Below are 22,164 nucleotides of genomic sequence, written 5' to 3' on the forward strand. Positions count from 1 at the left end.
AGAGAACCCAGTTAAACAAATGAGACAAAAATATTATCGTTGGTCATTTATTTCTTGAGGAAAATGATCTAATATTACATATCTGTGAGTGGCAAAAGTATGTGAACCTTTGCTTTCAGTATCTGGTGTGACCCCCTTGTGCAGCAATAACTGCAACTAAACGTTTCCGGTAACTGTTGATCAGTCCTGCACACCGGCTTGGAGGAATTTTAGCCCGTTCCTCCGTACAGAACAGCTTCAACTCTGGGATGTTGGTGGGTTTCCTCACATGAACTGCTCGCTTCAGGTCCTTCCACAACATTCCGATTGGATTAAGGTCAGGACTTTGACTTGGCCATTCCAAAACATTAACTTTATTCTTCTTTAACCATTCTTTGGTAGAACGATTTGTGTGCTTAGGGTCGTTGTCTTGCTGCATGACTCACCTTCTCTTGAGATTCAGTTCATGGACAGATGTCCTGACATTTTCCTTTAGAATTCGCTGGTATAATTCAGAATTCGCTGTTCCATCAATGATGGCAAGCCGTCCTGGCCCAGATGCAGCAAAACAGGCCCAAACCATGATACTACCACCACCATGTTTCACAGATGAGATAAAGTTCTTATGCTGGAATGCAGTGTTTTTCTTTCTCCAAACATAACACTTCTCATTCAAATCAAAAAGTTATATTTTGGTCTCATCCATCCACAAAACATTTTTTTAATAGCCTTCTGGCTTATCCACATGATCTTTAGCAAACTGCAGATGAGCAGCAATGTTCTTTTTGGAGAGCAGTGGCTTTCTCCTTGCAACCCTGCCATGCACACCACTGTTGCTCAGTGTTCTCCTGATGGTGGACTCATGAACATTAACATTAGCCAATGTGAGAGAGGCCTTCAGTTGCTTAGAAGTTACCCTGGGGTCCTTTGTGACCTCGCCGATTATTACACGCCTTGCTCTTGGAGTGATCTTTGTTGGTCGACCACTCCTGGGGAGGGTAACAATGGTCTTGAATTTCCTCCATTTGTACACAATCTGTCTGACTGTGGATTGGTGGAGTCCAAACTCTTTAGAGATGGTTTTGTAACCTTTTCCAGCCTGATGAGCATCAGCAACGCTTTTTCTGAGGTCCTCAGAAATCTCCTTTGTTCGTGCCATGATGCAGTTCCACAAACGTGTTGTGAAGATCAGACTTTGATAGATCCCTGTTCTTTAAATAAAACAGGGTGCCCACTCACACCTGATTGTCATCCCATTGATTGAAAACACCTGACTCTAATTTCACCTTCAAATTAACTGCTAATCCTAGAGGTTCACATACTTTTGCCACTCACAGAGATGTAATATTTGGATTATTTTCCTCAATAAATAAATGACCAACGAGAATATAAGATCTTTGTCTTGTTTGTTCAACTGGGTTCTTTTTATCTACTTTTAGGACTTGTGTGAAAATCTGATGATGTTTTAGATCATATTTATGCAGAAATATAGAAAATTCTAAAGGGTTCACAAACTTTCAAGCACCACTGTATATCAGGCAAAAATGGGACAGCATTTCTCTTTCAAAACTACAGCAACTTGGCTCTTCAGTTCCCAAACGTTTACAGAGTAGTGTTAAAAGTAGAGGTGATTCAACACAGTGGTAAACATGCCCCGTCCCAACTTCAGCATATATTTTTCAAAAAACAATAAAATTAAAACCATGTTGTCATTGTGATTGATTTTATTCACATTTTACACAGCGTCCCCACTTTTTTTGGAATTTGGGTTGTCCATACGAGTAGTGTATGCCATTGCTGTTTCATTTTAAAGTATTGTTTTTGTGATGGTTCTTTTATTATTTAAGAACCACGACCTGTGAGGTAGGCCGAGTTTCTCTTGACTGTAATTACTTGCATTTGTTGAATCATTCGGGCTTGTGATTCTTTTTAGAGTGGAATATAATGCTGTTCACAGGCACGGTTTAATCTGAATGTAGCATTGTGCCATCTATAGGCCTTGTGTGGAACTGCGCTTGCCCCATTCAAAATGTAGATTAAATGTAGCTTTAATACCTGGATAAAGCACTTCGTTCAGATATACAGCAATCTCTAGCGTGTAATAGGCTTTACATGTAGCTTGACATTTGTCACTAATAATTCAACTAGAATAGCCTAATCAAGTCCTTGTGACCATGTGCAATATTATTTTAACCATTTACTTGCAAAGTTAGCAGCTTCTTGAGCTTTTTTTGTACCCAAGAACACTATTAGCACTGGCGAGGGGGGGAATCAGAAACCCCTTGCGATGCTTAGAGTCCCACTTTAAGTCAGTTCAAGTTTATTTCTATAGCGCTTTGAACGGTAAACATTGTCGCAAAGCAGCTTTACAGAATTTGAATGACTTAAAACATGAGCTAATTTTATCCCTAATCTATGGGTCTGTCTCTGTCAATAAACCATACGGTTTTGAATGGTGATGTTGGTTTTAATTTGAAATAAAATGATGAAAGAAATAATACAGATAAAACTAAATCTTTGATGTGAATATTCAGAATTTGGCAAAAATTCTGCAAATTTGTGGGAAAATGGCGGCTTGATCGGGGACATGATAAATGGTTGACTCCATCGCGTTCCGTTAAAAAGGTTGCAGTCCACTGAAAAGTCTACAGTTATCACTAATTGTATTTTAAGTTGTAACTTTATCCACCTAAGGATCGGTGCGCTCACAGAATAATCACAACCGTAATAAAACATCATGCAAAATATTTGATCACCGTCGTAACTCCATTTTCCGCAAACCCGAAACCGTGTGTTTTGATCTAAAGGGAAAGCCTCAGGGTCGATGTCACTACCTCACCAAAAGTAGGAACTTAAAATCACTACGCCATATGAGTGATTCCACGCTTATGGGTACTGAAATGGGGACATGAACTTATTTTTAAAAATTCACCTAAAACCATTTCTTTTTTTACCATCAGGTCACAAAACATGTAATCTTTAATGAATGATATGTTAAAAGATGACTTTAATTTTCTGAGATGTAATAAAAACATATTTATATGCCAAAGTCAGAACGTAACAGAAGTGTTGTGGACATATAGATTCTCAATTTTAACAATGTAGAATTACTTTTTGAAACATAGGAAGGTGATGTTTTAGCAAATATAATTAATAAACATGTGTAGTAGAATAAACATACACATTCTTTCAATAAGATTAACATGGTATAGAGCTAGATTGTAATTAATTTGCAACAGACGCGAGATGGACAATCGTAACAGAAGTAATGTAACAGACATCATTTTGGAACTCATAGGCTTGACTTTGGCATATAAATGTTTTTATTACATCTCAGAAAATTAAAGTTATCTTTTAACATATCATTCATTAAAGATTACATGTTTTGTGACCTGATGGTAAAAAAAGAAACGGTTTTAGGTGAATTTTTAAAAATAAGTTCATGTCACCATTTCAGTACCCATAAGCGTGTAATCACTCATATAAAAATTGAGTTATAAATCTGCGATTTTGTTTTTTAAAACGAAAGCTGAAAGTTAGGTATAGAATATGTTTCTTACAGAACATGTTAGGATGGTAGCTGGTCTTGTATGAATTTCTGAGCTATAAAATGAGTCGTGGTCTATTTTTTACCGTAGCGTGTTATTTGTGTGCGGGGAAGGACACACGTTAACAATTTGCATGTGTAGAATGGAATTTTCCACTCCAACAGTTAGAAGTTGATCGTGCTGCCATTTGCGGTCTTTCTGTTACGCGGGTGATCTGTTCGGGCGTTATCACTGAAAAGGTGAGTTTTGAGAGTTTTATTTTGTTTTAGTCTTGCAGTAGAAGGCAATAGAATGTTTCTTTTTCATCTTACTTTCATATTTCGTAGTGTTTGCGTATTTTTGGCCAATATTTTGCAACCATGGTCAATTTAGATCGAACTTTTGATAGAATCTACGGCCAGTCATTTTGCCCCGCCCCCACCTCGCGCTCCGTCCGGTGCGGTAGTGATGTCGCGTTGCTCGCGCGCCGCAGCAGAGACCCGCGCGGCCTTCAGCCGGTACAGTCGCTGTTCTTTTACCACCGCCGTTATTCTCATCTTTCCGGCGTGTTCTTGATTTTTCCATTGTGTCCTATTTCGCCATATCAAATACACAAGGTATCTCATTCATATTTAAGTGAATAATCAATTCAGTCATCATAACTTGGCATTTTGAACCCAAGCAATCAAAAAGAGGAAATGTATTCAATATTTTCACTCCTCTGTGAAGGAGGGGCTTTAATTCTTCATGATGGAGTTATTTTATATGGAAATCAATTTTACAAAAGCATTTGAATTGTAATCAAAAAAATGTTCCACAGTGGAGGCCAGATAAAGCAAGATGCTATCTTTATTCTTATTAAACATGACAAAAGAAACATTGAGTGTTCGGTAAATGCAAAAAAAAAAAAAAAAAGTAAAATTTGAAAATTTATTTTTTGACCATAATGTCCCAAATGAGAGACCGGTTTCTGAGACGGACCCGTATCCCCCTTTAAGTGTGTAAACTCCTGCACGTAAGCTGTTTAGGAAACAAATGTGGAGTGTGTGAGATGTGATTACATCACCACATCACCTGATGACCTGAAGCGTCTCAGATTTCTTATCCCAGTTCTTTGTATTGTGCTTTTAAGATCCACCATTTCACGCCATATCCTGTATTTTTTGCATATCAGAATTCTCATACTTATAATTTCCAAAAATTAACATACATTAAAATTAGAAGAGTGTTTTTGTTATCCCTTCTTTCATCAAGCAGTCATGAAAACAGGTGCAGCTCAAGGCCACTTCATGTTTCCCACCACTGAGTAAAACAATATGAAGCCCAGCAGGACAAAACAAAACCCTGGAGTCAACACTGAAATTGGAACAATGAAGTTTTTTTTTTTTAAAGTGACCATTAAGCGGCTGTTTTTCCCCCCCCTCCCTAGATCCCAATTTTGTGCGGACGTTCCTCACCACCTACAGGTCGTTCTGTAAACCGCAAGAGCTGCTGGACCTGCTCATTGAGAGGTGAGATGATACTAGCATTTTGTGAGGATAATCACATTTCATTTCAACTTTTAACAGGGACCAAGTTAGTCTATCGGAAGCATTCTTAGTTTGCTGGATTTTAGAATAAAGACTGAAGTGTTGCAGCAGCTTTGTATAAATAACCTGCTTGACTTTTTATCTTTGTGTGCGTAATGTCCAGGTTTGACATTCCAGAGCCCAAACCCACAGAAGCGGATCAGATGGCCATGGAGAACGGAGATCAGCCGCTCAGCGCCGAGCTCAAACGCTTCCGCAAAGAATACGTCCAGCCAGTGCAACTCAGGTGCACGAAGCAGAATACTTTAACTTCCTAAATGGGACAGTTTGGTGGTGGGGGGGAGCACAAAGTTCAGAAATGGTGTCTAATAACGAAAGGTCCAGGTGACTGGATTTATGAAAGAAGCTTCAGCACTCATAATTGAGTGAGAGTTCTGCTTTCTTGATCTATATGGTTGATTTACTATAAGTTCAGAATGCTGTGGAGGAATGAAAACCTTGATCGATGTGTTTCGAAGCAAGGCTAAGTTTGAATTTTGTGTCTGCAGGGTGCTGAATGTGTGCAGGCACTGGGTGGAGCACCACTTCTACGACTTTGAGAGGGACGCTCAGCTACTCTGTCGGCTGGAGGAGTTCATCGGAACAGTCCGAGGTAATCTCTCTCTCTCTCTCTCTCTCTCTCTCTCTGGCTGTGTGTGTGTGTCTCTCCCTCTGTCTCTCTTGTGTGTGTCTGTCTGTCTTTGTGTGTGTGTCTTTCTCTCTCTGGCTGTCTGTGTGTGTGTCTGTCTCTGTGTGTGTATGTGTGTGTCTCTGTGTGTGTATGTGTGTGTCTGTCTTTCCCTCTGTCTCTCTTGTGTGTGTCTGTCTGTCTTTGTGTGTGTGTCTCTCTCTCTGGCTGTCTGTGTGTGTGTCTCTCTCTCTCTGGCTGTCTGTGTGTGTGTCTGTCTCTCCCTCTGTCTCTCTTGTGTGTGTCTGTCTGTCTGTCTTTGTGTGTGTCTCTCTCTCTCTCTCTCTCTCTCTCTCTCTCTCTGGCTGTCTGTGTGTGTGTGTCTGTCTCTTTCTCTCTGGCTGTGTGTGTGTGTGTGTGTGTGTGTCTGTATCTGTCTTTCCCTCTGTGTCTCTTGTGTGTGTCTGTCTATCTCTTTCTCTGGCTGTCTCTGTGTATCTGTCTGTCTCTCTGAGTGTCTCTCTTTTTTTCTGGCTGTCTGTGTGTCTGTGTCTGTCTTTCTGTCTCTCTCTCTGGCTGTGTGTATGTGTGTCTCTGTGTCTGGCTGTCACTCTCTCTGTGTCTCTCTCTCTCTCTCTCTCTCTCTCTCTCTCTCTGTGTCTGGCTGTCTTTCTGTGTGTCTCTCTCCCTCTTGTCTGTCTGTCTCTTTTTCTCTCTCCCTCTGTCTGTCTGCCTCTTTACATTTTTGCACAGACATGGGTCATGACGCATGTCATTCACGGGTGTGCAAACTTTTTTTTTTTTGCGCTTTCATGGTCCACTATGAATAGACGAATAATTATTGTAGTATCGTTTATTTAAATATGTATATACTTACAACCGGGTGGCACGGTGGTGTAGTGGTTAGCGCTGTCGCCTCACAGCAAGAAGGTCCGGGTTCGAGCCCCGTGGCCGGCGAGGACCTTTCTGTGCGGAGTTTGCATGTTCTCCCCGTGTCCGCGTGGGTTTCCTCCGGGTGCTCCGGTTTCCCCCACAGTCCAAAGACATGCAGGTTAGGTTAACTGGTGACTCTAAATTGAGCGTAGGTGTGAATGTGAGTGTGAATGGTTGTCTGTGTCTATGTGTCAGCCCTGTGATGACCTGGCGACTTGTCCAGGCCAGGGTGTACCCCGCCTTTCGCCCGTAGTCAGCTGGGATAGGCTCCAGCTTGCCTGCGACCCTGTAGAACAGGATAAAGCGGCTACAGATAATGAGATGAGAAAATGCTTTATGATTTAATTTCAGGTCGATGTTATTTGTTGACCCGCTTGTTTGATTTATTGAGGTTTGGATTAAAACTTATTCAGCTGAATAACTATACAAAGTCAATATTAATATATTAATTTTGTTACTGTTGAGGTACTTTCCACTTAAAAAAAAAAAGAGAGAGAGAGAAACATGGGCAAAATTGAATACAACAACCAGTAGTAGTTAAAGAAATAAAATAATAACTCTACCTGGAAACCTCACACTCTGCTCTTTTTCATGGATTGAGACGTTTTTCCATCCGGTGCAATCGATCTTGCGGTGAACGTGAAAGCTCTTGTTGAGGAGCCCAGCAGAGGTGCACTGGGATTTCTCTGAACTCTTAACCAACTTGTCCTATTAAATTAGATTTTAAGGAGTAGATTGGAGCGAAAGCGCGTCGTTAGAGAGTTTTAATTTAATCGGCTGTTTTCCTCAGCTGTTGTCGGATCAGTTTTGAAAGATTTCTCGTCTCCCCTCAGGCAAGGCCATGAGGAAGTGGGTCGAGTCCATCACCAAGATCATCCAGAGGAAGAAGCAGGTGCAGGCGAACGGCCCGAGCCACAACATCACCTTTGAGAGTTTACCTCCACCCATCGAGTGGCACATCAGCAAACCGGGCCAGATCGAGCAGTTTGACCTGATGACCCTTCACCCCATCGAGATCGCTCGCCAGCTCACGCTACTCGAGTCTGACTTCTACAGGTACACACACACACACACGCCGTTTATTTTAGATTAACTGTAGTGATGTGATTTAATAGGTTTATTGAACATTAGGGAACAAGGCCGTTTCCTGTTTGTATTTTTATTTTTTTGATCACCCGCCAACCATCGGCCAAGAAAATGGGGCACTTTTAACACAATGCAGGACATGGGAGTATTACTTATTGTGTCCACATCTTGTATGCGCGCACACGCATGCACAAAAGGGAACAAGGGGACACACTTCCCTTTGCTGTGTGCGCCTGTGGGAACAGGGGATGACCATCGTACCCAGGGTTCTCGTTTTCCCTCGAGGCTGTATTTCATCTCCTTAAAAGAGCTTTCATAGTGAGTGTTCTGTGTACTTCAACTTTAAAAACACTGCAACTTTGAATGCATTAGTCGATATCATGGTGTGAAGTCCTTTTAACTTGCTGTATGTTTAAGCTCATGATGGATAACTGATCGCCTTAATGTCAGGCTGGATGACTTCACCATTGGGGGGAAAAAAACCTCTTTTCAAACTGTGTGCATCTGTTTTGGGTTAAAACTGAGATGCATAGCTTGTGGTAGAAAATTGCAGTTTCTTCACACCTAAACCAGCCAAAGCACGTCCTGTCCCCTGTGGTCAAACCCCCCCCAAAATTATTTCTATAGGATGTATATTCCCAGATTTGTAGGGTTATAGATTTTTCCGAGTGGCATTACAATCTGGCAACCCATATTGATGTTTGTGCTTCTAAACATGAATGCAATGAAGTGTTTAATGATGTAAAAGGAAAAAAAAATAAACAAGTAAACTCAACAAAAATAAAAACTTTACACTCGTTTCAAAGTCAATAATTTGAACATTTTGGAAAATAGGTTTGAAATAACGATTGTATTCAATTATCTCGTCATTAAAGATGCTATAGCTAGGGCTGCACGATATCAGAAAAATGTGATATTCGATAACATGACTGAATATCTCGATATCGATATGTATCACGATAATTAAATATATAATGTTTTTCTTACCTCTACTCGCCGTTCTGCCCTGTATCTAGCATTTAAAAAAAAAAACACCCAATGCATCGCTTCCATTCCAACATTATTTTTTATTGGAAAAACATGGCTACACCTGCAATGGTGTCCATCAATCATCTTTAAATCTCTTAATTTTTGTGAGCGCAGCCGAAAATGTCTTAAGTTGAAGTAAACAAAAAACTGAAAACTACATTACATTAACATAAAGCAGGGCTTTTCAAAGTGTGGGGCGCGCCCCCCCTGGGGGGCGCCAGAGTTCTTCGGGGGGGGCGCAACGTGAGAGACAAAATGGATCGGTTTTTAGTACCTAAAGCTACAGTGAGTGAGGAGACAAAGTCTGGGCCAAGCAAAAAAACAGAGCCTCCAGGATGTTGCGATTTGCAACTTCAGCGCAAATTCAACCAATCCCCGCGAATTCAGGGCGGTGTTGCAATTATATCCAATCACCGCAACTTTCCCGCAAATTTGACCAATCGTTGGCGTCGTCTTGAGGTGACGTCGACAAACTACCTTCCGCCTTACTTCCGTGTGTTCAAGAGAAGCAGCAGCGCGTCGTGTTGCCAGAGTGAGCGATTTCAAGTGCATTTTGGCGGGTTTTGAACATATTTTGGACTGGAAAACGTCAGCAGTATCTGGCAACACTGAAAGTGTGTTGTGTTTACAGTGAAGGACTGTGTGCACTTTATTTTTTTTTACTTAATACGAGAAGTTAATAGATGCCAACATTTTTGCCAAAATGGTATTTTATTTTCCATTGTTTAGGCAGCTTCAGCATCATACTGTGAGATTCTGTTCAATTTTTTTTTTCTTCTATGAAGCCTGAGCCATTTATTTTATTAGTTTATAATTATTGTTTAATTTAATCTTCAGGAGAAACTGCCTGCACACAGCACTAGTATTAATAGTTTTTTTTTTTTCTTACATAAAAGCTGAGGCATTTATATTATATTTTAAGGTAACTTCATGTTGTGCTGTGAGGTTCTTTGCACTTTAACTTTTGAACCAACAGGAGCATTTAGATAAGTAAAGCCTATTTTTCTGCATTTTTGTCGTCCTGGTAATCTTTTATATTGGTAAAGTTGTTTATAGGACCATTTCTCTTTGTTTTTTTAATCAATAGTTTTTCAGTAATAACTTAATATTTAACATATCACTCAGTTTTAATCACAAAAAGAGAAAATCGCAACAATTTCTCGCAACTTTCACTTCCTCCCGCAATGTAATCGCAACAAAAACCTAAAAAACACCGCAACTTTCATCGCAATTTTTTTGGAAAACCCCCCGCAACATCAGACATTTTAGCCCGCAACAATCACAAAAAAGGCCCGCGGAATCCTGGGGGGACTGGAAAAAGAAGGAAGTTTGACCACGATTATTTAAAGTTTGGATTTTCATGGACTGGATCTGAAGATGCTCCACTGCCACAGTGTGTTGTCTGCCAAGAGGTGCTAGCTAACGATGCTATGGGATGTTTAAAATGTGTAAAACAAGATGTTTTAAAAAGCACAGATGTTTAAAATGTGAAAAAGAAAAAAATAATGTGTACAACAACCATTTTTTAAAAATACGAATGGAACATTAAGTATAGCAACAACAAAAATTGTAAGGGGGGGGAGCTGTTGTTTATTTGCTCTCCGAGGGGGGGCTGACTCTCCCACACTTTGAAAACCCCTGACATAAAGCATTCAAAATGGCAATTTCAGCGGCTCCTGGGAGATGAAGGTGAGCGACACAGATTCACCATAAACTCAAACACAATCTGTTAATAACACATGCGGGTGAGAGAGCAGTGGTGGGTGTGTGTGTGAGAGAGAGAGTGTGAGAGCGGTAGCGTGTGTGAATGAGCGAGCGGTAGTGTGTGTGTGAGAGAGAGAGAGTGAGAGCGGTAGTGTGTGTGTGTGAGAGTGAGAGGTAGTGTGTGTGTGTGAGAGTGAGAGGTAGTGTGTGTGAGAGAGAGAGTGAGAGAGAGCGCGGTTTTATGTTTTAATGCTTCTGTACAGCAGTGTTTGTCCCAGTGAGCTGCCCCACCACTGTTTTACAGGTACATGTCTTGCAAAGTACCCGAGTTTGCAGTACATCACCCCTCCTGAATCCAAAGTACTTCCGAATAGCAGACGTGCATTTTTTATTTTTTTTGGAAACCAGTTCCTCCTCACACAAGTTTGTCTCACCACACTTGCTCCCGCCTTCCGCCATCACCACGAGGCTTTTACTTGTTTTGCAATAGGGGCGGAGTTATCCCGTGGCGCCTGTTGACATTCAAATGTGATTGGACGGCACAGAAAAATGTGCCTTTTATCGAAATTTAAGTAATTTTTGCGGTATGTGTATCGCAAACTATGATATCGCGATATCGATACTTTTTCGATATATTGTGCAGCCCTAGCTATAGCATACAGATCATGTTCGTCATGGAATCGGTTCCACCGGAAATGCGACGACAATGTCCATGATCAAAAACTGTGAGTCACAACTTAATGAAATCATGTCAATATCGGGTGTGTCCTCCATGGGCGTTCACAACTGCGATACGACGTCTCCTCATGGATTGGATGATGCGTCTGAACACAGCTTGGGGAATGCGCCGCCATATTTGTACCAACATGGCACCAAGCTCCTGCAAGTTCTGTGGAGGGTTCCTGTGGTGCCAGTTTGATGGAGACGTGTCTGGAGATTATGGATGGTCTGTCGACTGCATCCCATTACCCTCGCAACGTCAGTGACGGATGTTCCCGTATTCAGCATGCCAATGGCACGTTCACGCTGAATGTTTGACAGTCGTGGCATTGCAAATTCACGAATAATTAACCATAAAACCTTGTTTTTCTGAGACGACACTCTACTCTGCTACCGTGAGATCAATTGCACGTGTAACAATAGGTCGTGTCACGTGGAAACGTGATTTTAGCGTGCAGTGCTCTTGCACGTGCTACGTAGGCCCGACCAGTAGAATGAATGTGTGACGTAATGCCTTTGACAATGCATTTAACCATAATCACAAGAACTCTTTCAAGAAAAGTTCCTAAACACTATTTGAAAAATAATGAGTGTCAAGTTTTTATTTTTGCTGAGTATATTTTAACTAGCATTATCGTGGAGAGGATGAACAGTCCAATTAATTATTAATTAGGCTATTCTATTAGCTGTACATTTACATTAAAACCACTGGCAAGTGAAGTGAATAACGTTGTCCTTACACCCGTGGCACCGGTCAAGAGGTGGGGCATCTGAGGCAGCATGTGTTAATGATGAGTTCTCGAAGTTGTGTTGGAAGCAGGAAAAATGGGCAAGTGTAAGGATCTGAGCGACTTTGACAAGGGCCAAACTGTGATGGCTAGACGTCTGGGTCAGAGCATCTTCAAAATAGCAGGTCTTCTGGAGTGTGCCTGGTATGCAGTGGTTTGTACCTACCAGAGTGGTCCAGGGAAGGAGAACTGGTGAACTGGTGACAGGATCAGGGGCATCCAAGACTCACTGATGTGCCAGGGCTCGACATTAAGGACTGCCCGATTGCCCGGGGAAAGTGAAACATGCATTTGGGCGAGTGGGATATGTCCCCGACATGCCTGACCAGGCAAGTTGGAATGACCCCACACTGTGTCATGACAGACTGGCTGCACTGATTCGGTTACAGGTTGCCAGGTCTGTAGAAAACACCCACAACCTACACACTAAACGATACTTTTAAACTCAAACATTATCCTGTCTGTCATGACGCAGCGTGGTTTTTTTTTTTTTTTTAAATAAACCTAGAGGTGGATGATATAACAAAAAAAAACAAACAACCCCCCCCCCCCCCCCCCCCCCCCCCCCCCAGAGAGAGAGAGATAGATATAATCTTTCTCAAACACAGGACTATTCAAAAGTCTTGGCACCCTTTTTTTTTCTTCATACAAACTTTGGTATAGATTTCTATTTTATGATTTCCACATTATCGAGTAATGAACCAACAGTTCGAGAGAGTTCTACACAAACACACTGAACTTTACAACAGCTGCATGCATGTGAAATGGAAATAAATCGACGAAGGCAGGAAAATCTATTTTGGATAAAATTGTCCATTACGAGTAAAAGTAAAAAGTAACCCGATTGAGAATAAATGTAATTAATAACCAAACTTCAATTCAATGTGTGATCTTCATTGTATGTTGCAATTCACAACTATTCTATGGTTTTCCAAAAAAAAAAATAATAATTAAAAATACTCTTTGTAAAATAGGGGGCAGGTGATAATATTGGGGGTCAAGTGAAAATTAACCCCCACTTGCCCCCCAGGGTAGGTGGGTTTAAAAGTTAATGTCGAGCCCTGTGCGCGTGGGGAAAGAATGCTAGCCCGTATGGTCCAATCCTACAGAAGCAATGCTATAGCACAAACTGCTGAAAAAGCTAATTCTGGCTATGATGGAGAAACGAGTCGAATCCACGGAGGCCCCGCCCTCGCAATTTACAGGGCTGAAATGATCTGCTGTTCATGTCTTGGTGCCAGATACCAAACCACACCTTCAAAGGTCTTATGGAGCCTCGATGGGTCGGAGCTCTCTTAGTGGCACTCCACAATTCTACACCAAATAAAATATGAGGCAGGTGGTTTGATTGTTATGACCGATCGGTGTATGTTAGTTAAATGCTTTTGTGTGGGTTTTTAAGCAGTTAAACCAACAAATGTTGACAATTCACCCACTGCGAATCTGCCAGTTTATGGCTTCTGTTGCAAAATTCTGCGAAACATCAAGGGTCTGATCGTGCTGTGTTTGAAGACTAGCTGGGTCGTCTGCTTCACAGTTTAAAAAATTGTATCGTGTAAACTAAATCTGTATATTTGTATGCTTTTTTTTTAATGTATAAAGGTATCAATTAATTTTAGTAGTATCGTATTCATTTTATTGCGTACGGAGGTAATTTTATAGGAAATCGCTTGTACTGATTGGTCAAGAAATTCAGGCTATTTCTCGATAATCACCTCGAGTGACCCGACAAAATGGCGGCCGATCGCTTCATCTCCGTAAGTGAGGAAGAATTACAAATGATGAACGAAAATGCTGTTCCGAAAAGCACGAAAGATGCGACAAAGTTTGGTCTAATGGAAGGTGGGATTGTGGTTTATTTTCTCGATTTCAAAACAACATATTTCATGTGACTCGGCGTAGATGAGCAACATGAGTCTGCGCGCATTACGTTTGTCTGCCGCTTTTGAAGATTGAAATAAATGATTTTTAAAAATACAATTTTTTTTAATCAATCACCTGTGTTTTTATACTAAAACAATTATCTGTCGCAGGCTCAGTGAATATTAACTTCTTATTCACGTCGCTTGCTCGGTCTCTACGGGAAAATATCAGATCGAGGTCTTGACAGTACAAACCCAGCCTGTGGCTCGGTCCGTAGGGGGGTAAAAAGAGCTCGGTCTGATCTTTTCCCGTAAAGACTGAGCAAGCGACGTTAATAAGGAGTTTCTTTTTTATTATTTCTAAGATTAAAATAGACGCTCGTTATAATGAGGCACGATGCTGCTTTCAGTCACGTCATATTTGTAATGTATCTGAGTCACACACGCAGAATAAACGGCTAGCGGTTTCAAAACTGAATTTCTGTTCGCGGTTAGCAGTTTCTGAACACTCTTCTTTGCTCATTTCTTGAATAATTTGGTGATTCTTGGGGTTTTTTTTTTGTGTGTGTGTTTTTCAGACATTTTTCATTCCGTTTAGATTTCCAATTAAATTTTTTTTGGTCGTTTTGTTTGTTTGCTTTTTGCAACATTGAAAGCCGGCACCTCAGAAACAAAGTCTGTAATCACCTACGGGCATTACAGGAAAATCCTGCCTGACAAGGAACCGATCAGAGCACATGATTTTCCCAGAAGTCGCTCGTGTCGACTTCATCTCAGTTATTATTCACTTCGCCTTCGATGAATAATGAAGTGTTTGCTTTGGTACGTAGCTTGTGTTTTGCCTGATGGTGTAATAGGCCATTTGCAGGAATTGGTCACGTGTCAGTTTTCCCCATAGCAACAAGCCCGTGGTGGGTAAGCTAACTTGACGTTCCTTGACAACCATAAGAGTTTGACTGGCGATGCGAAGCAATCCATTTCTATAATAGCTGTTTTTACCTTTTCTACTGTCTTTTTTTGACCCGAATTTTCGTCTGTACTTGGAAAGTTTGTGGTTTTAACTTCTGTCGTAAGTTAAAGCGAATCATTGGCCATCAACGAGAGTTTTTTGGACTCGAGTTGGTCGCCGCCGAAAGAAATTCACGTGCAAAATGGTGGATTTCTCAGGTATGTTTATAACTTATAATTTCTCCTTTTCTACCTTTATCATTCGCTTAAAGTGCATATCACGGGTAAATTCAGGAGCAAGATCAATGTAATTCTCTATTTTATATTAAACTTTGGTCAAATATCTGTCACATTTTTGCATTTTGTGCAATTTATTTTACCTTGCGCAATACCAGAAAAATTCAGTTGAAATCAAGCCATTTGAGTTGATTTGGTCCGCCTCTGAAAAAACTTGGCGTTTGGATTTCCCGGCAAACATTGATTTTTGTGACGTCGCGTGCGGGACGCCTCCTTCTGAATCCTACGTCAGCGCTGGTTTGTTCGTGAGAAAACGACCTGGTGGTTTTCTGCAAATTTCTTCTACGTTATCGCGTAATTATTAAAATGGCTAACAGATGTATCGTAGGAGGGTGTAGCAACACCAATCTTGATGGGATTAGTACTCATCGTTTCCCAAAAGACCGGACAATGAGAGAGAAACGGGAGCGCTTGGTCTACACAGGCTGTGCACTGAAACCGTGCAAAGCTCGCGCAGCCTGCTGGCGCTTCTGCAGGTGACGTCACGAATCTGGCTCCAGACTCCCTTGGGATTTTTCCAGACTTTTTTTTTTTTCTTTGCTGTAGACAGATGGCCTTGTGCAAAATTACCCTTCTGGAGGAGGAGTGTGTAAAGGGACATTCTTTCATATTAAAAAAAACCCACAACACTGGTCCAGGATATGCATTTTAATGTGTGAAGATTCTTGAAAATAAATACAGATATATCCGCCATCTTGCATGTGAATTTCTTTCGGCGGCGACCAACTCGAGTCCAAAAACCTCTCTTTGACGGCCAATGATTCACTTTAACTTATGACAGAAGTTAAAACCACAAACTTTTTCCAAGTACACATGAAAATTCGGGTAAAAAAAAAAAAAACAGTAGAAAAGGTAAAAACAGCTATTATAGAAATGGATTGCTTCGCATCGCCAGTCAAACTCTTATGGCTGTCAAGGAATGTCAAGTTAGCTTACCCACCACGGGCTTGTTGCTATGGGGAAAACTGACACGTGACCAATTCCTGAAAATGGCCTATTGGTGTCGAATTACAGTATGAGAAAGTGGCATTCAGATGCCTTGAATAGCATTAAATTGAATTGGCTGATATCTCTCGACCTATTTTAATGCCGTACTGTGGTGCACTGGTGATCATACTGTATGTCAGGGGTGGGCAATTATTTTTTCCATAGAGCCACATTAGAAACAGAAAATTTTGTGGAGGGCCAGACCATAAGGCTGAACTAAATTCTGCATAATATTAATTGTCTCATCTCATCTCATCTCATTATCTCTAGCCGCTTTATCCTTCTACAGGGTCGCAGGCAAGCTGGAGCCTATCCCAGCTGACTACGGGCGAAAGGCGGGGTACACCCTGGACAAGTCGCCAGGTCATCACAGGGCTGACACATAGACACAGACAACCATTCACACTCACATTCACACCTACGGTCAATTTAGAGTCACCAGTTAACCTAACCTGCATGTCTTTGGGCTGTGGGGGAAACCGGAGCACCCGGAGGAAACCCACGCGGACACGGGGAGAACATGCAAACTCCGCACAGAAAGGCCCTCGCCGGCCACGGGGCTCGAACCCGGACCTTCTTGCTGTGAGGCGACAGCGCTAACCACTACACCACCATGCCGCCCCAATATTAATTGTATTTCTTTATATAAAGCAGTAAATAACATTGTTTTTACAAGCTGCTAAGACTGGTAAGAGTATGGAAAAAAACGAGGTTGCCTTACAAAAATGTCATTTATTCAATCAAATTTCCCAAAACAATGGTTAACAAAATGTGAACGTTTGTACCTTTTTTTTTTTTTTCAGTCACATTCACCACAAAACACAATAAAGACATCACAGTATTGTCTTTCTACTCCAAATATCAAGCAAGATACATCATATTATAATAATGATGCCCACATTTGTAGTCTAATCACCTCATCTGGTGTTTTTCAGTTTTTTATTTGTTCAGTGAGAGAAATCTAGTCTCTGTTGGTCTTTAACGAGTGCATCAGAGTCAGGTTGAATGTCTGAGGCGGAGATGCGAAGCACAGCTGACAGATGATCATCAGTCGATTCGGTGTAGGAATCAGATCTACAGATCAGCTCGGGCTCCGGCGCCTGCTGGTGACGTCACACTATGTGATTGGCTGGACCGTTTGAAGGATGACGTACAAGTTTGTGGTTGGTCTGGACAAATTACGGAAGTAGTTATCACGGGATTAGGTTTCGTGGGATTTCATGTCATGTTCATGTCGCGCGCGTTGCGTTTTTGTTTAACACAACTTCAAAATAAAAGCAATGCACATTCAGTCCATGCATGAGGTAAAATTAGGAAATACGTTTATTTTGTAATTTCTAATTAACCTTACGCAGGCCGGTCAGAATGAACCAAAGGGCCGGATGCGGCCCGCGGGCCGGAAAATGCCCAGGTCTGCTGTATGTTTTGGTTTATACCTTGAAACGAGGAAACAAGTCCCCAGAAAAATCATCACAGTCTGATGATCTTGTGTTGCGCCATGCTCTGGTCAGTTTTTCTCAGTGGAGTAGAAAGATGAAAGAAAGCAGGCTAAAATATTTTATTCTCTCTCTCTCTCTCTCTCTCAGGTCGGTTCAGCCGTCAGAGCTGGTGGGCAGCGTGTGGACGAAAGATGACAAAGAACTGAACTCGCCCAACCTTCTGCGTATGATCCGCCACACCACCAATCTCACCCGCTGGTTCGAGAAGTAAGTCAATGGCTTCTGTCTAAAAGTTGACTGACATAAGGAACTCAGTATCAACATAAAGCTTCAGGGTTAAAGCGACTGCTGAATTTCACCCCTTCTCGTAGCATCTTGCGCAGATTAATCTCTCAGATCGAACTGGATTTATTCAGAGAGAATGCACGGCTGCGTCCCAAACCATAAAATGCATCCCGAGTAGCGTGCTGAAATAATCACGACGCCAGTGGTGGACTGATAAATTATTTGGTATTTTGGGACACTCGGCAAGTATTCTTAACTCTGAGAATGATCCGCTGCTCTTTCATCAGTATCACGAGGTGAAAGGAAATTCGATAGCGCGACTGAAATAGTGTAACCTCTCAACTACTTCACTGTAATCCACTGCGCGCTCTAATTAAAAACCGCATTCGGAGAAAACCATCGCAGGCCCGGCGCCGGGAACAGTTTACTAAGGGGGCAAATATTTTTCATATAGTGTGTAGTAGTGATGGCGGTCTGACAACGTGTTTCAAACAGTTAACTGCGCCAACCACAAAACCACTAGCCTGGGAAATCCCATGCTGCTTTGCACAATCGTTCCGATCTGAAAAGACAGCATGGAAACTATGGTCTAAAGGCTCGCCTGAGTTAGGGAGCCAATCAGAGAGTGGGGAGGGGTGGAAAGACGGTGACGCGTACTACTCGACAAACGGAAGCTTGTAGTTTATTTGGGACTGTTTACGGATCACGTTTAACATGGCGGCGAGCGATACGAACCAAACTTTCGATCAAGCTTTGTCTTGCACAAACGGCAGTAATCGTTCGGTGCCATTGTTTTCCTATTTTTGTTTTGCTTTCTCTTTCTCTTTCCTTCTCTTCTTCGCCTCTTCGTCGCTCTAACTACGTCACCGGGTACAACTGCCATGATTGGTCATGGGCTACGTATACGCCAAATGATAGACATTCGCAACGTCCAATAAACGGCCGTTGACAATCGTAAACCACACCTCCCCTACGAGAAATTCAATAGGCGGATTCCAGACCATATTTCACTTGTGATATGGTCTGGTGTTAACCAGACTACAAAACCACGGCCCCGAAGGTTGCTTTAGTACGGGAAAATCATGTGACACATTACCAGGGCAGTTGCATTTTATCAACACCCGTGCCCACCTGTTAACCCTCCCCTCCAATTTTCTCACAGACGCGTGTTACAACCGGAAAGATGCCAGACATAAAACAACACACACAAACCTACAGGCAAGTCCTTTACATTTAAAATACATACAAATAGCTCCGCGGCATGAAAACAAAACGTCAATGCAAGTCTAAGGTACTTGGCTCGGCGGCCAAAATCATAATTTAAAAAAATCAACAGACCCCGCGGCTGCACCAGTAATAGCCTTCCTGACTCGCACCGAGTCAGTGCCAGTTTTAGTAGTGATTTATGTGAAATGTGTTTTTGTGCAATGCGCAACCACTTAATATTTCGTATTTGAAAATGCAAATTATTAATACGTCTATAATACGTTATATTTTCATAAGAAAACAATTAAGTGATCTGAGTCTCCGTTGAGGGGACGGGGCTGTAGCCACGAGGGGGCGACGCCCCCTTTCGCCCCCCCCACGGCGCCGGGTCCGAACCATCGCCTTTGACGTGTGCGTTTTCGTGACCCGATCAGTATCTAGTCTGTGTGTTGGGTTCTGCAGCGTAACTGAAACACGAGGCAGGAGTCGTATAGCTAAAACATACAACGATAAATCTCCACACCAAGGGCAAGCAGGTGCCCCAGATGGCTGACTCTTGCTCAAGTATGAAATGGGGGGGGAGGCTGAGAGAAAGCTAAAATTCCATGAGCCGTTCATCCATTTTCCTGATATTGTGTAACATTAGCACCGACAGATAATATTGTGTTCCGCTCAGGTGCATTGTGGAAACAGAGAACCTGGAGGAGCGTGCAGCCGTGGTGTCGCGCATCATCGAGATCCTGCAGGTCTTTCAGGAGCTCAATAACTTTAACGGAGTCCTCGAGGTGGTCAGTGCCATGAACTCTTCTCCTGTGTACCGGCTCGACCACACCTTCGAGGTACGTTTGGTAGGACCGGTAATGTGAATTTCGCGTCTGATGATTACCAAGGAGATGTAATGAGTATCTAATGAAAGAATTTCGCCTGTTCTTCCAGCAAATCCCGAGCCGACAGAAGAAGATTCTAGAAGAGGCCCATGAACTCAGTGAGGACCATTATAAGAAGTATTTGGCCAAACTCAGGTCCATTAACCCACCATGTGTGCCCTTCTTTGGTACGCTTTTCCTTTGTGCCCCAGTTGAACAGAATAGGCCTCTTTTTTCCCCCCCCTTCAGGTCAATTTAATTGCATCTGATTTGTCTGTGTTCAGGTATATATTTAACAAATATTCTGAAAACGGAGGAAGGCAACCCTGACTTCCTGAAGAGACACGGTAAAGAGCTGATTAACTTCAGTAAGCGACGGAAAGTAGCAGAGATCACCGGAGAGATCCAGCAGTACCAGAACCAGCCGTACTGCCTACGGGTGGAGAGCGACATACGGGTTAGTCTGCTTGCAAAAATGAAAAATAAACTATAATAATAATAAGTTAAATTTATATAGCGCCTTTCAAAAAACCCAAGGACGCTTTACAATTATAAACAAAGGATAAATAAATAAAAAGTAAAAAGTCCGCCAAGTAGGGGTCAGGATGTAATTCCCGTGGTGTAGCAGCCACAGTCCCACCAAAAGGCGCACGAAACAAGTCCCACATCTCCAGCACTGCCGCCACGATGCCGTCAGCAACATCGCTCAGAACATCACGCCATGGATCCAGAAAGCGAGCAGAGAAGCTCCGCCACGCAGAGCGCTGGTGTGTCCCAAACCGCCTGCACAGCCGCTGCGACACCACCGAGCAACATTGCTCGGAACATCACGCCGAGCGTTAAAGCGCAGAGCGCTGGACAACCACGATGTAAAATGAGCAACGAGCTCACTGCAGTCCATAGCTGGGAGCGCCGGCATCGCCCACGGCGAACCAAGGCCTGGAGGGAACCGACGCCCAAACTAGGTCTGGAGCTACACCACAACCGGCGGACAAAAATACTCAAACATCAAACTACACAAACACACAGGAAAAAAAAAATTGAAAAAGATCTCATCTCATTATCTCTAGCCGCTTTATCCTTCTACAGGGTCGCAGGCAAGCTGGAGCCTATCCCAGCTGACTACGGGTGAAAGGCGGGGTACACCCTGGACAAGTCGCCAGGTCATCACAGGGCTGACACATAGACACAGACAACCATTCACACTCACATTCACACCTACGGTCAATTTAGAGTCACCAGTTAACCTAACCTGCATGTCTTTGGACTGTGGGGGAAACCGGAGCACCCGGAGGAAACCCACGCGGACACGGGGAGAACATGCAAACTCCGCACAGAAAGGCCCTCGCCGGCCCCGGGGCTCGAACCCAGGACCTTCTTGCTGTGAGGCGACAGCGCTAACCACTACACCACCGTGCCGCCCAATTGAAAAAGATATAAAATAAAATAAAAAAGCTCCGGTATAAACCTTTTTTCCTCTTTTCTGGACATGTAATTAAAATCAGGTTTCATTTTGGTCTTACATGAAACAATGGATTTTAAATTGCTTCTTTTTCGGGCTGTAACGATTTACCCAAGATTCAGTTCACAATATTGGGTTCACGGTTCGATGTTTTTGAGAATAAAATATAAAATGAATTTTATTACCAGTGAAATGCAGCATTTATTTTTCCTAAGTTTGTTTGTATGTGGGAATACACATACAAATAATAGATATTTAGATTTTAACAGCCATCACCCAGCACACCGGAAGGCATGTGTTGGAAGGACTTGATCTCCTCAAGCCTGTAACATTTCTACAATGGATGAAGACCGGAGAAAAGAAGAGAAACATCTTTTTATCACGTTAAAGGACATGAATGGATACCCTAAGAATTTTAGCCACAAGTATAACATGAAAGTACCACCGGCACAAGCGTGGAAAGGATTTGCCACCCGACGTTGACGTGACTGAAGGGGTGTTCACACGACAACTTTTACTCCGGTGTAGCACCGGGGCTGCCCCGGTAGAGCGTTCACACGGTACAAAGTTATCCCGGTGTAGCCCCTGAAAGCTGCTTAAACCGGTGCAAATCTAACCCTGCTCGGGAGGTGGTTTAAGAAATTTACTCCGGAGTAAATGCTAGTTTGCGGGGCAGCACCGATATAAAATGGGACGTCTGAACGCTACAGGGGTAGACTCGCTACGCGTGAGGAGAGTTGATTACATACAGGCATTGCATAATTTGCATCCTGGTATTTTGCGCTTCCGAAATGGCGAATATCAACAACAACAGAACTGCGTGTCTTCCAGTGTTGCCAGATTGGGTGGT

The 22,164-nt window shown here is 42.4% G+C and overlaps 1 protein-coding gene across 1 annotated transcript in view; it reads left to right on the forward strand.

The window, feature by feature from the left end:
* The window catches only part of sos1 (son of sevenless homolog 1 (Drosophila)), a 147,970-nt gene that overhangs the window by 116,962 nt on the left and 8,844 nt on the right, over window positions 1-22,164 (forward strand). The window contains exons 12-19 of the mRNA XM_060940873.1: window positions 4,936-5,017; window positions 5,199-5,321; window positions 5,584-5,687; window positions 7,469-7,691; window positions 17,643-17,762; window positions 19,663-19,825; window positions 19,923-20,040; window positions 20,137-20,309. Coding sequence (XP_060796856.1) covers window positions 4,936-5,017; window positions 5,199-5,321; window positions 5,584-5,687; window positions 7,469-7,691; window positions 17,643-17,762; window positions 19,663-19,825; window positions 19,923-20,040; window positions 20,137-20,309 — 1,106 coding nt within the window. The remainder of the gene's footprint in view (window positions 1-4,935; window positions 5,018-5,198; window positions 5,322-5,583; window positions 5,688-7,468; window positions 7,692-17,642; window positions 17,763-19,662; window positions 19,826-19,922; window positions 20,041-20,136; window positions 20,310-22,164) is intronic.

This window comes from Neoarius graeffei, chromosome 15 (assembly GCF_027579695.1).
Source record: "Neoarius graeffei isolate fNeoGra1 chromosome 15, fNeoGra1.pri, whole genome shotgun sequence".
Lineage (NCBI taxonomy): Eukaryota > Metazoa > Chordata > Actinopteri > Siluriformes > Ariidae > Neoarius > Neoarius graeffei.